We start from the raw sequence: 15,197 nt of genomic DNA, 5'->3' as shown, positions 1-15,197 counted from the left end.
TTAAATCTTATAAATGTCTTTAATTTTAGGTAGCATAGAATTTGATTTTTCTAAATTCGTTTAGTGCTGTACTATGCTCATCACTAAATAGTTAAACGCATACTATGAAATACCCTCTAGAAGGGTCCATCCTTCAATAATAGGCAGGGTGCACACTTTTGAAAAACAAAACAAAAACAACCATAGGTTTCTTTGTGAAAAAAATGCAATTTTAGGAGGACCAGTCTGTAAAAGGGGCTACACAGCCCAACAACACCACCTCACGAGCCGCGAGGAAAAAGAAAATTAAAAAACACACACACACAAACAAATAAAGAAGCAGAAAAACCGAAAAGAAACGGACCCGAGAACGAGGAAGAAAAGGCAACAGCAGCTCCCATCTCCATCTCCCTCTCCCTCTTTCTTCCACCTTCCGCTCTCTCTCTCTCTCCACTCCCCACGAGTTCTTGACTCCCCTCGAGACCAGAGCGAGAGAGAGGGGGAGGGGAGCACGCGGGCGGCGAGGGGGGGATGGGAGGGGTGACGTCGAGCGTGGCGGCGAAGATGGCCTTCTTTCCGCCGACGCCGCCGTCGTACGCGCTGGTGGAGGACGCGGCGGCGGGGGTGACCACCATGAGCGGCCAGCCGCACAGGGAGAACGTCGAGGTGCTGCGCCTCCGCACGCGCCGCGGGAACACCGTCGCCGCGGTCTACGTGCGCCACCCGGACGCGGCCTCCACGCTGCTCTACTCCCACGGCAACGCCGCCGACCTCGGCCACCTCTACCAGCTCTTCCTCCACCTCTCCTTCAACCTACGCGTCAACGTCCTCGGGTCCGTCCTCGCTTGCTTATGCCTCCCTCCTGTCGCTTCCTTCTCTCCTCTTCCATGGCTGCGTGATCTGTGGTGGGGGTTGGGCGTCGTCCTCCATGGCTGCGCGCCTGCACCCTCTTGATTCGTTATGTCCAGATGGGAAATTAGATGGCCTCCTGTGAAAAATTCCCCTTTTTTCAGTATTTTTGCGATTGTTCGCATAGGAAACCGATGAGTTATTATTAATTTTTTTTTTCAGGCAGGTAGTCCCAGTTTTTGAGAAATTTTGATTCTTTCTTCCGGAATGTTCATTTCCTTCTCATCAGGTTTCCCGCACTAAGCATCGCGCAAAATTCGGCATATACACGTTGTGATTTATGATGGTGGGATGGATGCCTCGAGTTTTGGGTTTACTTTGTGGGTAAAGTTGATGCAACCAGGCTGTGCCTTTCATAATTTTTCTTTTTTTCTTTTACTTTTCCTAGGACTTTCTATATGATTTCTGGTTTGCGATAAAAAAATTCCCTGCTTTAATTTAGTTTTCCCCTTTTCACTTTCTTCTTTGGAGCTTTGTTTTTTTACATCTCAAGATTTTATTAGTCTGTTCTTATTATTTTCTTTCTCCTCGCTTACAGTCTAGAGTATTCAGGTCCAGCTTTGAACAGCTGCGCCGTCAAGATCCTGTCTACCTGTTTTAGGGTTTGGTTTTGCAGCTTTTCTTAAAATAGATATATCTTGTGTACGCCAATCGGCGTGATCTGGTGATCTTTTCTTTGTCGGCTTTGGGCATATTTGTTGTGTTGCAAATTGCAACAATGCCAGCTTACTGCTGGTTTTTAGCGAATAATCGTTAAGCTCTATTGGCGCTCCGGCTTGGTGTTTCTGCATACTGATTTTTGGTTTTTAATTTTTAATTATTTGTGCTTTTGCTTTCACCTATACACACGCACTTTTCTTAGAAGTTGACCTATATGGTTACATCACCGGGAAACATAAACCGTTTCTTATATCAGCCAGAAGTTCAGTCTATTTGGTATACCAAATTTGCTCCCTTTTTTTTTCATTTAAAATCTATGATCCGTTGTTGTTCAAGTAGCCTGTTGTGTAAAGTGATGTGTCTGTGAAGGTTCACTCAATCTTACTCGTTTGGGGTCATCGATGCCGCTCTGTGGTGAATACCTGGTATTTACAGGAGCTAAGATTCCAGATCTACTGGACAATGTAATTAAGGTTATAAATGGACCAATACTTTGTTTAATATAACAGAAAACTATTCTGATGAGTCCTTGATCCGTCAGGGTCCTTAGTTATGCTCTTATTGCAGAGTTGATTAAATGCATCGTATCACTGGAATATTTCATTTGGGTACATCCTTCCTGAGCTAGATTGAATTTTCATCAAATTTACCCTTAGAGTAAGCTTTGGCATTCTACCTCAATTTTTGGATGAAGTAATGCCAGTCACTAGCTATGTAATGGATGTCTTGGATGCTTGAAACCTTGGCTTATCTTGAGAATCTTTATATTAATTTGTGTTGTGGATGGCTTGTCACTAAAAATCTGGTTGTAAATGTGGATGAGTCCCACATGATAATTTTATACCAAATCTTCATTTGCACATGTTTACAATTATTACAACTGTTTGATGGGGCTCAAGCAACACTAGCTTTCATTTATGCCGCATCTAGCACTGCAGTCCTTACTCATCATGATATGGGACATAGAATGTGATGTTTCATGGAGTTTGATGTGGCCTGGTGTGCCTTGGTACTGCTTAATTGTCTCTTGACATACTTCACTAGTGCTTTCATCATTTGCATTTTGGCGTGGCCATCAATGATTGGTCTATAAAGCTTATTAGTTTCATTCCTGTGCCCATCATATGAGGAGTTTGTTTGAAGCAACCTGTGCTTAATCATATTTTTTGTAACCAAGCAGTTCCCTAAATAGAGGGATTTCTTCGTATTGTCTTCCTTTGTTTTGTACATAAGATTGAAGATTCATTTTGAACAAAACAATTATCCCATCACACCCTTTTCAAAAATAGATATTTTTGACTAGGATAGACTTACCATACACTTTTAGTAGGTCTCAATTTATGGATTTGAGATCTACTTTGCGAGAGTATCACAAAGGAAATCATTTGATCTTGATTGAACATAAATGCTTCACTTCTCAAGAAATAGAATTTGTGTTGCATCTAATACAGCAGATACTCTTATTGTAATTTTCCTGTTATCAGGGTTTAATAGTGCCTTTGGAACATTGCAGATACGACTATTCAGGATATGGACAATCATCAGGAAAGGTATGCTGATTGCTGAAGTTTGTTGTGAGTAATGCATATTACATGACATTAACATGCTGAAGCTGGCTAACTCAGTTTTCCCCTTCTCTGCTTTCAGCCAAGTGAGCATAACACTTATGCTGATATAGAGGCTGCTTACAAATGCCTCATTGAAAACTTTGGTGCCAAGGAAGAAGAAATAATTCTTTATGGTCAATCTGTTGGAAGTGGACCCACAGTAGATTTGGCTAGTCGATTGCATCGACTTCGAGCTGTTGTCTTGCACAGTCCTATATTGTCAGGATTGAGAGTTATGTATCCTGTGAAGCGTACCTACTGGTTTGACATATATAAGGTTTGTTATGCTTTGTCATTCAATGTTGATTTAGCTTGGTCTATTATCTCTTGTATGCTGTACTTTCTCTATATTAACACTTAACTTTCCCTCGTTATCCATTGGTTTCCAGAATATTGATAAAATCCCTCAGGTTGCCTGTCCTGTGCTCATTATACATGTAAGTGCATCTCAGTCATGCATTAATTTCTTTCAGAATGTGAACTTGTTGAACAAGCAATTGCCAAACTTGAAATGAAGTCCTGTGTAATTCAGTCCAGTTCTTTTAAGTACTGCTTTGATTGATAGTTTTAATGACTAGCAAGTTGGTCAATTAAGTGTACCACCAATAGTTCAATCATCTAGTTGACTACTAGCGTAATTAGTTGATGATTAGTCAACATAGTTGCCTTATATCATTGTATGGCATCAATTCAATAGGACATATACCTCACATCCATAGTTGTGCGTCACTTTGGTATTACCATCCTCCTCCTCTGACCCTCATAACCCAGCAACCTCCCTTCCCCCTTCTCTGCTCTGCCTCTTGCCTGTGTGCAGCTCAGCCATGAGCCACCAATATCACTGCTTGCTATAGCATGAGACTGCTAGAGAGGAGAAGATGGAGCAACTAGCAAGATCAAGGAGAGAAGGGTGCTGCAGAGAAGAGAAAGCGAGAGTGTGGCAGTGGCTGCTCTGAGAGAGGGAGCAATGCTGCTAGGGCTTCTGTTCTAGGGCAAGACAGGAAAGGTACCTAGTTGGTGGTCTTTAAATGGGCTGTTGGGCTGAACTTAAGTGCACAGTACAGTGTAGTGGTTGCTTGGTTTCAGTTTCACTTCTGGCCCATATTTATTCGTCCTACTCTTCTTTTTCTATTTTTTTATTGCTTAATATGTTGCCTTGCCATACGCCTTAATGCTTAGGCTGTAAGGCGTGGTGAGGTTACCTTACCTCACCTTACTGCCTTAACAGCCATGCTCATATCATCTTGCACGCACCCGCAAATACTTCTCTATTAATTTATGCTATTTGTTCTTGCCATGCTGAAGTAATCTGCCTACGTGAGGACTGTAAATGGGAAAGAAAATGAAGCTCAAACACATTCTTATTGTGCACCATTGATATTGAAAGAAACAAGGCATGCAAATTAGGGACTAGAGGTGCTCTTTTATTGTTCTTAATTCAATGGCACGTCATTAATTCAATGGCACGTCATTTACTGCACTATAGTAGTTGCTCCTGCTTTAAGTGACCCATCTTGTTGGCAACGGTGACTGTAAGTGTAAGGTTTGGTCTCCCCAACCCCACCACCCACAGACTTATCTCTCTGCCTCCACGTTGGGGCATATGGACAGATGCACCCACAGACTTATATGGAAGTCAGGATGATGGCTCTAGGTCTGTGATGGCATGGCAACTTGATGACTAGACACTAACTAGCTGACAGCTTAATATGATTTTTAAGGGCTATTACTGATGTACTATTTTTTATGCTTAAAGGAGGGCTTACTGTGGAAGGGATTTTTGTGAGGAATCAGAGATTGTTTTTTTTTATTGTTTTGGGGGTGGGGGTCCTTTGTTTCTGCCATACTAATGTTGACCGTCTTGTCCATCCTGCCACAAAATCCCATTTCATCTTTCCCCAAACTTACAAGGCAATGCAATGTTGGTTGCCATGTGGCCTAACAACTTGTAAATGGCCAGGTGTTTTGTGTATGCCGTGGAGGCTATTTCATGACTTTGACAGGAGGGTTCCATCCTTTTTGAAGTACACTCCCTTCTAAGGATATCTCACTGTTTATGTGAGGCAACAATACAGGAAAGTACTACCATCCAACAATATCACTCTACTATCAACATGGAAATGGACTATCTGCTGTCCAAGTCACACTTGGAGACTGACCGGGACCCCGCCATGCGAGTGAGATCATGCTATTTGCGCTGTGCAGGGATTTATGCTAGCACATATTCTTTGATTGCCACCGTTTTTGTCAATAATTTCCATTCTTGAGTCACTTCATTCCATCCCAAATCTTGCTCCTAGTACACAGTTCCATGTTTCATGACTTAAGATGGCTCTGTGCTACAGCTTCTTTGTATGCTACCTACTAGGCAAAACGTCCCCCCTGAACCCTTGTCAACATATGGCCCATTGCGACTGGCTTTGCTCCTTGATATTCTCCACAGAGATGGATGGATATAGAAAACAGTTAGGCAAGTGTGATGTATGAGATGGTGATCGAGGGTTGTATGTGCAAAATGCTATCAAGGATGGTGCCTCTTAATGGCAACTCTCTCATGGTGGGGCAGCAAAGGTGGCAATGTGGAAAACATATTTCTCTTGGTTATACGAGCATCCTGCAAACATGAATTTATATCATGCAAATATGAACTAAGAAAATGTGATTGCCTTCTTTATGTACTGTATGCATGTGCTCTGTTATGCCACACATTGACTTGCAGGAAATTCTCTTATTTGCAATATGTAGCGTGTTCTAGAATCCTCCAAAATATGTTGCTTTAGTAATGTTCTAAGTAACAAATAGTATTGCAGCTGCTTATGCAAATTCCAGTTCCAAAAATTACCCAAATTTATTTAGCTCCGTTTGGTTTATAGTGACTACTTGTCCAATGTCCGTTCTAAACACAAAAGTATTTGCAAACTCTGCATTTTGGGAATAAAGACATCAATTTTCAGAACAGTCAGCTGAGTAAGGTGATATTCCACTGAAGTGAAGGATTTAGCAACTTCCCCAATCCAAATTGCAAACCAGTAGTTGTAAATGATTGACTGGCTAACTATAGACCAGCTATTTTAAGAGTACGGATGGTTAATGCTTTACATGGTCGGTTGTTATTCTGTTTTCCTTTTGGACCAAGGTTTGCTGGTTATTCTTTTGTTTTTCTTATGCCTTGCTTGTGCCAAGGCCAGCTGGTTATTCAGATTGGTTCCAATTTTATATAAGTTGAGCTGATGTTACATATAAGCTGGGGTTCTATGTACCTTCTCATATTTAACTTGTAAATAATGTGGGGCTTGACCCAGTAGCAGTCATGGACATGGCTTTCTAATACCATATGTCCTTTTTCAATTGACATCCTAGAATCCATAATATCGAAATTGGACAATCAAGATGTTAACTATCTCGTGTGAAATTATGTAAGCAAATATGTTGTATGGGACAATTATAGGTTTTAGTTTTAATTTTTTTCTTGATACACCAATGTCAACTTTAATTGAAATCATGTAATTGCATAATCCTGCATGTATGCAAGAATATTTTTGTTAGTTTAATCTCTTTCCTCACATCTGCAGGGAACTGCTGATGAAGTGGTTGATTGGTCTCATGGTAAGCAACTATGGGAGCTTTGCAAAGAGAAATATGAGCCTTTATGGCTCAAGGGAGGGAAGCACTGTGACTTGGAGCTCTTCCCAGAATATCTTCGACACCTCAAGAAGTTCGTACACTCAGTAGAGAAGTCACCATCCCCAAGGAATGCCTGGAGGGAGAATTTGGACCGGATTGAACCCTCTCGGAAAAGTGTTGATTGCTTTGAACCCTCGCGGAAAAGTGTTGATTTCTTTGAACCCTCGCGGAAAAGCACAGACCGAAGGGAGAAATCAAGGCCAACCCGTGATAGGATGAGAGGTGTTGAGCATAGATATAGCAATGTTGAGAAGACGGACAAATTAAAGTTCTCATTCGATCACATGGAGAAATCGAGGAGAAGCATCGACATCTTTGAGAGGCCGAAGAAGAACATCGAACAGCTCGACTGCGGAAGGAAGAGCATCGATAGATTGGACCGGATTTGGGCCAGCTAAAAACCTTTTTAACATCTTATACAAGGTATACATGGGGCTTGGTTGTTTTTGTGGGGGGGGGGGGGGGGGTTTACTTGTGTATTTATTTGTGTTCACCCATGTGATGATGGAAGGTGTGGCATAAGAGTTGGTTCGCCGAAACAAAAAAGGAGAGAAGATAAGAGCTAGCTAATTGCTGACAATGTTGTTTGTCTCTGTTTAGAACTTTGTAATCGTTTGTGTGGTGGAAGAATTGTATGCTGGTCTTTAGCAAAATGGTTGTTTCTGTTAGGGTTGTTATAAAGTTGGGACTAGTCCATGGCAGCATTGTGTATAAATTTACAATCTGTTGCTCTGCCATCTTTATCTTTTTCCTGGATTTCCTTTATCCTGCCTGTTGGTGATCTTATTGGTACAATATAAATTAATACAGTTCTGGCAATGCAAAGGAGTAGCAGCAGGACTAGCTGATGACAACCTATAGTGTGCTGCAGGAAATAATCATAGTTAAACAAATCTACTTGGTTAAGAGAGAAAAAAAAGGGTTATATGTGTTTGTTTAGGGAAGTATTAATTCGTGTATAATGACGTGAAGTGTTTTTCCTTTTTGTTATTTTGTGAGAAAAAAAATGGAGGGAAGCAATTGATGCATCCAAGTCTTGCTTGGTCGAGTAATGTGAGAGCAATATCGATCATTGATATCGCACAGAGATTAGTCTTGGCTAAATTTAAGTCTAACCGCTACATTTGAATTTTAAGTCGACGTGCAACTGTGAATGATGGAACTCGCGGATCCTCCTAATTGGAAGTGGACACCTGATCATCCCCTCGGCTTTTTTTTCTTTCCCTTTCAAGAATCAATCAAATTTACACAGCTCGATCCTACCCTATTGGACGGACGGTTAGAACGGTTAGATACGAATGATATCTTTTTAAGGACCCTAAAATGCTTTATATTTTTATTTTGTCGTCGATCTTTTAAAAAAAAAGATAAGAAGCAAAGTTTACCCTTTGAGTTTGAGTGAAAAAACGAAAATACGAAAAAAATTGCAATCCTTGCCATGTAACAGTGCACCACATGCCTTCATCGACGTTGTTTTTTGACCGGAAGACCAAGAGCTAACTATCGAGACTTTGGGCTATCCGTACACATACTTCGAGAAATGGTTTACGCATGTTTTATTACTGGGTGCAACAAGATCCAGTTGGTAAGGATAAAATACCCTTTCGTATTTGTATTGTATGGATTTCTAGAATTGATGATTATAGATTAGCCCTCTTTACCATTCTGTATAAATGGATTATTCTATTTGTATAGATATGGTAGAGGGGCGTATTCAACCCCTTTTATCCAATAGTTCCTTGCTCTTTAGTTTAACATGATAGAACTGTTTGGTAGCAGACAATGCTCATAACTATGGAGTTGCGGGTTCGATTCCCATTGCCCGCTCCATATTCCTTCTTTATGATATATGCATCAAAAAATAAAAGAAAGAAGAAAATATGAAAAAAGCGTCAATTACAGAGGTCTTCTAAACTTTTGGTATATGTTCAAATCCTATTGGACGCAATATTATTTCTATCTATTCTTTAAATAACTGTACCAGAAACTAAGAAAACTTTTTTGTTTTTTTGCATGATTCAAATGAAAAACCTTTCTCAACGATTTCTTCTCTACTACTACTACTAACAAGAGTAGACGTGCAAAATTTATGTTTGTTTCTGAAGGGAAAATCGTTCGAGTTGTTCCTAAATAGCTTGATTTCCGCTTCCTTGGTGAATGTCTTGTTAGAAGATATAATTTCTTGGAATTGAGGTATAGTATCTTTTAGGTGTTTATGTAACTCATCCAGAAATTTCTAAGCAAAGCCTACAGTACTGGCTGTTTGAAACCGGAGAAGCGAGGAAGATTTTGAGGCTGCTCTCAGGGTTGCAGGTTTACTTGAGTAGTCTCCTTGGGAACATGGTTATACCTGTTTGTGCCCTCTACTCAGGTCCATTGGCTGGCCAGCTGCCAAAGCGGCATTGCCGCACAATTTGTCTGAGAGTTAGGGGGTGATTATCTGGGGTTTTTAATATATTTACGAACAATAAATAATTTATTAATAAAATTTATATATACGTATTTTTAGTGATCTATAAGTTATTCTGAAAAATAAATTTAGATGAAAAAACCTTAAAACTAACTCCAAATTTAAGGTTAAAAATTCATTTTTGGCTTATAGGCATAAGCATAATCGAAATGATGGGGGTGATGATTTTGTGGATTCAGTTGCAGACTTTGGCCAACAATCTTGAGATTATGAGCTTACTATGAAACCGAGAGACTTTGGCCAACAATTACCGGTCTTTTGAGAGTGTACAATCTTGTTGAATGTAGGGTGAATTGTATTTGTGAATGACCCCAATGTACAACTGGGTTTAGTGTTTACTGTTGGGCGGCCGTTCTCTCCTCTGGATGAACAACATGACTAAAAATGAAAATTTTAGTTATATAAAAGATGCTTGGAAGTAAACATTTTCAGGGATATTATAGTAGGCTGAACATATTCTTAAGTTGCACATGATAACATATAAGGGCTCATTTGTAATGTAAGGATTTGAAAAACATGGGAACAAGAAAAACATATGATATGATGACATATCATGCAATCCTGCAAGAATTGAAACACACTAATTTATCGAATGCTCGAATGAGTTATCCGGATACTCCACCAGAAATTCATAGAATTTTTAGAGGAAAAACATTATTATAAATAGAGTTGAGAGGAGAAGTAAAGTTTTTCTTTTTAAAGAAACTCATGCATTTTATTTAAGTAGATTAAGTTACATGAGTAGCAATGCATGACACACCATTGACTCCGCCAAGCCCAGTCTTACAAAGCAGGCCCTCGAGGAGGGCAAATTACAAATCATCTTCACAATTTGCAAAAATGGGCCTAAAAATAAGTTGAAAAGACAATCCGGTCCTTCTTGTTGGTTTGTTGTCGGCATCTATGGGGCTTGGGTTCAACTTCAACCAGTGGCGAAGCTGCATGTATGAAGGCCCGTTCAAAAAATTTTTTAACTAAAGTTTATGAATTTTCACCATATATCGATTCATTCGATCTAAATTCAGATACCCGTGGCACCCTCCTCTATTTCGCTCTAGCTTCGCCCCTGACTTCAACAGAGCCATAGTTAACTGTAGACAGAGGCTCAACATTCAAGAAAACACAAGCAACTACTTATGGAAGCGAGAAGCATATCCACGAGGTCAGGGATAAACCTCCATTGATGTAGCGATGCTCTCTTAGTTGCTTGACAAGCAACCGTTGACGAAGAAGAAGATGAAGAAGAGCACCACTGCGTCCCGTGTGATTGCTATCGTTGAACCTTCAGTGGTGTCGAGGGGGGCCCGGCCTAGAATCAAAGGATGGAGAGAGATGACTACCTTGAGGACGGACAGCTACCAATCTGGAGGAGGGCCATGGCATTGAAACTCGGATTTGCTACGGGGTCGTGGACAGTGCACCATATAGGAGAGAGAGACGAAGAGTGATATGGTGCATTGGACTTCTCAAAGAAAAATAAAATCATGAGATTTGAGCTTATGCTTAAAACCCTCGACCACGACTATCGTTCCGTCGCTAAGAGGTGGGTCATTAACTAGCATAATATAGGTGAATGCTCTATTTTCTCCCTGTACTCGTGTAACTCTACTATCCCTTAATTTTAAAAAAAATGTTAATTTTTTTAGATGAAATATTTTTTTTGCGTACTTTTAAACACAAAGTAAACATATGAGATCTTGTTTCAACCAATTAAACATATTTTTTTCTAATTTTAATAACCCATTGCATCATGGGTATTTAGCTATTAATGTGAAAAAAATGGAGTAATAGTTATGTAAATATTTTTTAATAAAATGAATAGTCAAACCCATGTCTAAAAGCCAGCGAACTAATCTATTAAAAGCTGAAAGGAATATTTATATTATTCTTAACTTATTTATATTATAATATTTTTTGGCACATATAAATATTAATAAATATAGACACAAATATAAAGTATATATATACTGGTCCAATGGATAAACTTAAGTAGAGAAAAACATATTATATCTTTACTACTATAAAAGCCCACTTACTCCCATTGCATTTTTACAATTTACCCCCTTAACTTCGTAATATTAAAAATCAATCAAATCTAGATGGATATCCATATAAAATCAAATTGATATGGATATTTCCTATATAAAAAAGATGGCCACATATTTCATGAATTTTTTTTCTATTTATTCTAGAAATAACATGATAGATTTTTATCCTTTGTAAAAACAAGGACATTTCAGCTAGTATAATATAATATAAAACAATTATCAGTGTAAGTTGAGTTTGGACCCACGTGATTCTTGGGCCGTCGAATTTCCGGCCCGTCCCGGCCCAACCTAGCGCTATCTCGTTCCCCCTCTCATTCTCGCTCTCTCTCTCGCTCGCTCGGCAGCAACGGCGCCGCCGCGGCCACCCTCTCGCCGACCGACCGCGCCGTGCTCCCTCGTTGGTCGCGCACCCGCACCCGCTCCCCTCCTCTGGTGACTCGACAAGGTGAGCGTCTCGTCCCCGCCTCGCTTCTGGAGGAACTGCGCCTGGTACTGTGTCCGGTTCCACTCGAGACTTCGAGAGGTGCGAGCGTGCAGATTGAGTGGTTTCTACGGCCCTTCCTCTTGTTCCTGCTTCTGTTGCATCTGGTGTTGGGTTTGGAGCTTTGGATGCGTTTTCTGCTCATCCCCCCCGCGCGAGAGGAGGATTAGTATTTGCTTTTTGTTTTTTTCCTATAGTCTAGATGCGCAGTTTGTTCCTGTTGGGATTGTGAATCAGTTTGTGCTAATTTGATATTACTAATTAGGTCATGTTGAAGGCTTATTCGCTGTTTTCGCTTTGCAGGAAAGTTCTCATAAAGAGAAAGATAAGAAGAAAATGGCAGCATTCCTGAGGTCGAGATGTTCATCAGGTATTGATATGGGTGCCTCAAAGATTCTGTTTACGTAAACGTGCATTTCTGTTCTCAGCTTTGACAATTCGTGTATGCTTGTGTGGCCTACTCGATAGCACCTGACTCGGGTTAGTAATTACATGCAAAGTTAGAGTATATATGCTATTTTTGTTCTTTCGAATTGTTCATTTTAATACATTAACAAAAAGAACCCATGGACAAAAGTTATGGCTGATAGCCCTAGGTTTTTTCTGGGCCTTAACCAGTTCAGGTTGCATTAGCCTATTTAATCAACTCTGGGTAATTTTGGGGCCTGTCATCTGGTGGGATGTGATTATTGATTTGTAGCACTTAAACACTTGCAAAATAAAATTGTTTATTCTATGTAGATGCGATTGATGCTCCTTAATTACAGAAGAAAACAGTAACTTATACCTTAAGAGCTTTTGTCTGTTACATTTGAGCAGTTCAGTTTTGATTTTTTTTCTTCTTCTTGATAACTTTCTATTGGCTATTGATAGCTTATACCTTATGGCGCTGTGGTACAATGCTGACCTAATGAACTTATTGCACATGGTTGTTCTTTGTGTACTTAGTTGGACGGACCTTGATGGGAGGCCTTGGGAACAATCTATTTGGGGCTGGTAACTCATCTGTTGAAACTGTGGCGAGGCCATCTCATTGTGATGCTATCTGTCAGGTATGATTATTTTTCAAGCAGAAATATTTGACATTTCCATAGCCTTTCCTTATGCTTGATGTTTTTGAAAATTACTTCTTTTAGCCAATTCATGAACATGTTGCTTTTTAAGCAATATTGCATCTTACAGCAACTTGAAAACTCAAATTGATTATTGGACAAATATCTTTTGTATTCACCAGTGAACCCATGACCCAGCAGACCAGCATGTTACTTCACTGTGATGTAGTTTTGTATGATATAATTGAATACCTTCTGTCCTATCACTCTCTGTCAAGATCAAGGTTTGGGTTTGTTCACTAGAATAAGTGAAGGATTGGTCTATATATTATTACCCTACATGTTTATCTTTATGGATGCTGTTTATTTTTGGCTTAATACCAAGTAGAGAATGCATGTTTTCTGAAGGAATTTCTGTGGCCTGCTACGTAGTGCTAAGATAGCAGGATTGTTGATAGAATTGCAGTTCTTTGATTTTAGTTATATCCTTATGGTTGTAGTAAAAAGATTGTGACTCCTGCTCTCATTCTGGTTTCAGCAAATCAGGACATTCATTCAGATGAGAACCAACCTCAAGGTGGTAGACAACTCTGGCGCCAAGCGTGTTATGTGCATACAGTCCTTGAGGGGTAAGAAAGGAGCAAGGCTTGGGGACACTATAATTGGATCTGTCAAGGAAGCACAGCCCCGTGGTAAGGTCAAGAAAGGTGATGTGGTCTATGGAGTGGTTGTCCGTGCTGCTATGAAGCGAGGACGCAACGATGGCAGTGAGATCCAATTTGATGACAATGCTATAGTTCTTGTGAACAACAAAGGCGAGCTGATTGGCACTCGTGTTTTTGGTCCTGTTCCCCATGAACTCAGAAAAAAGAAGCATCTCAAGATCCTAGCATTGGCTGAGCACATAGTTTGAGATGAACATGGGTTTGCTTTCAAGACTATGCTTCATTTTCTTTGATCAGCTGTCTGCAATAATGTACCCTACAAGGAGTAAATGAAACTAATGGCATGTAGTCAATCCTTCACAAATTGAATTTTGTACTGCCATTTAACCTTGGTATTTATTGCATTCCATTCCAATGGCTAACATCTGATATCTACATACATTGCTTATATTTTGTGAATAAACTGAAATTAGAACGTGCCTCTTGTTTTCTTATCCCAAAGCATTTCAGTTCATGTGTACCCTATTCCTACCATTATCTTTCTGTAACATGTTAGAAGATAGAGCTTCTTTTCACATATATGTTATTTCAGTTCAGATGTCATGTGACCAATCCTCTAGTTCCAACAAATTGGTCACTGCTATATAAGATAAGCGGGAAAGCTTTTCTTGTTTCTTTCCCTCCATGAATGTTTTATAGTGCAATTTGTCATTATACTTGTGTTCCATTCCTTGTGGTCACATCATCTCTCTTCTAGTTTTTCCTCCTGTCTGGAAATATGATGCCCAGACCTACATGCTCTTTTTTGTATTGTAATTTGCTTACTTGTTAGTCCTACTGTTTTGCTGTGGTGTTGTTCATTCATGCTATTTTTGTGTCCATGGAGGCACATTATGCCACTTGTTTTGCTGCAGCTTAATCTACTGTGACTGCTTTTTCATGAAGCACTAAATAGGTTGGGATAATCGAATTGATTTTACAGAAAATAGCTGGTTGAACCTAGGAATATGTTTGGATAATCGAATTGAAGATTTTACAGAAAAAAATGGATGTACTTTCTGCTTATTCATGATGATGGGTGTCTTCATCTGCAATAGAGGAAGACTTTGTGTGCTGACGAGTTGGGATATACTTTAATGTATCTTTTAGACTCAAATCTTTGTTATTTTTCATATTTACTGCAAAATCATGACCAAAACATCAATTAATAATTTTAAATAGGAAGGGACTATATACATGAGCATTCAAGATGTCAATATCAGCATGCACGTAACTATTTTGAATGCTTGTTTTATTTGCCAGGCTGATGTAGTAGTAGGAGTGAAGTGGTCCATATAATATATGCTTATTATGTGTGCTGGGTTGGCAATAGGGCGGGTTAGGGTTGGGTCGAATGAGAATGGCCTCGGCCTCAACACTAATGTTGTTTCCCCGCCCAGGCCTCGAATTAGATATCAGGGGGGAAATCATCCCTCGTCCCTATCCCTGTGTCGTCACCGCCGCCCGCAATGAGGCAGGGTCGAGGGAACACTGTTTGGTGACCTTTTTGTAGGGTTTATTCCACTTATGTATGACTATATTTAGATACAAGTAAGGACTTTTGGGTCAAAAATATACTATATTTTTTAATATAGCTCCATGG

General features: G+C 39.8%; 2 protein-coding genes across 3 annotated transcripts; both read left to right on the top strand.

Moving 5' to 3' along the window:
• Nucleotides 1–294: 294 nt before the first annotated feature.
• LOC102720193 (alpha/beta hydrolase domain-containing protein 17C-like) lies at nt 295–7,591 on the top strand. Of its 2 annotated transcripts, XM_040529363.1 has the most exons (5): nt 295–812; nt 3,062–3,098; nt 3,196–3,432; nt 3,545–3,592; nt 6,728–7,591. In XM_040529363.1, exons 1-5 carry the CDS (start codon nt 511–513, stop codon nt 7,235–7,237), a joined length of 1,134 nt encoding a protein of 377 aa, XP_040385297.1. In that variant the 5' UTR covers nt 295–510; the 3' UTR covers nt 7,238–7,591. The 2 variants fall into 2 exon arrangements, with proteins under 2 accessions (XP_040385297.1, XP_040385298.1); XM_040529364.1 differs by lacking the exon at nt 3,545–3,592.
• Nucleotides 7,592–11,688: 4,097 nt separating this feature from the next.
• LOC102719912 (50S ribosomal protein HLP, mitochondrial-like) lies at nt 11,689–14,074 on the top strand. The gene is made up of 4 exons (XM_006663887.3): nt 11,689–11,802; nt 12,142–12,208; nt 12,787–12,890; nt 13,429–14,074. The coding sequence occupies exons 2-4, from the start codon at nt 12,175–12,177 to the stop codon at nt 13,801–13,803; spliced, it is 513 nt and encodes a 170-aa protein (XP_006663950.1). The 5' UTR covers nt 11,689–11,802; nt 12,142–12,174; the 3' UTR covers nt 13,804–14,074.
• The last annotated feature ends 1,123 nt before the right edge of the window (nt 14,075–15,197 follow it).

This window comes from Oryza brachyantha, chromosome 12, assembly GCF_000231095.2.
Source record: "Oryza brachyantha chromosome 12, ObraRS2, whole genome shotgun sequence".
Classification (NCBI taxonomy): domain Eukaryota; kingdom Viridiplantae; phylum Streptophyta; class Magnoliopsida; order Poales; family Poaceae; genus Oryza; species Oryza brachyantha.
Note: the sequence above shows the minus strand (reverse complement) of the source record. Positions and strands in the feature narration are given on the sequence as shown.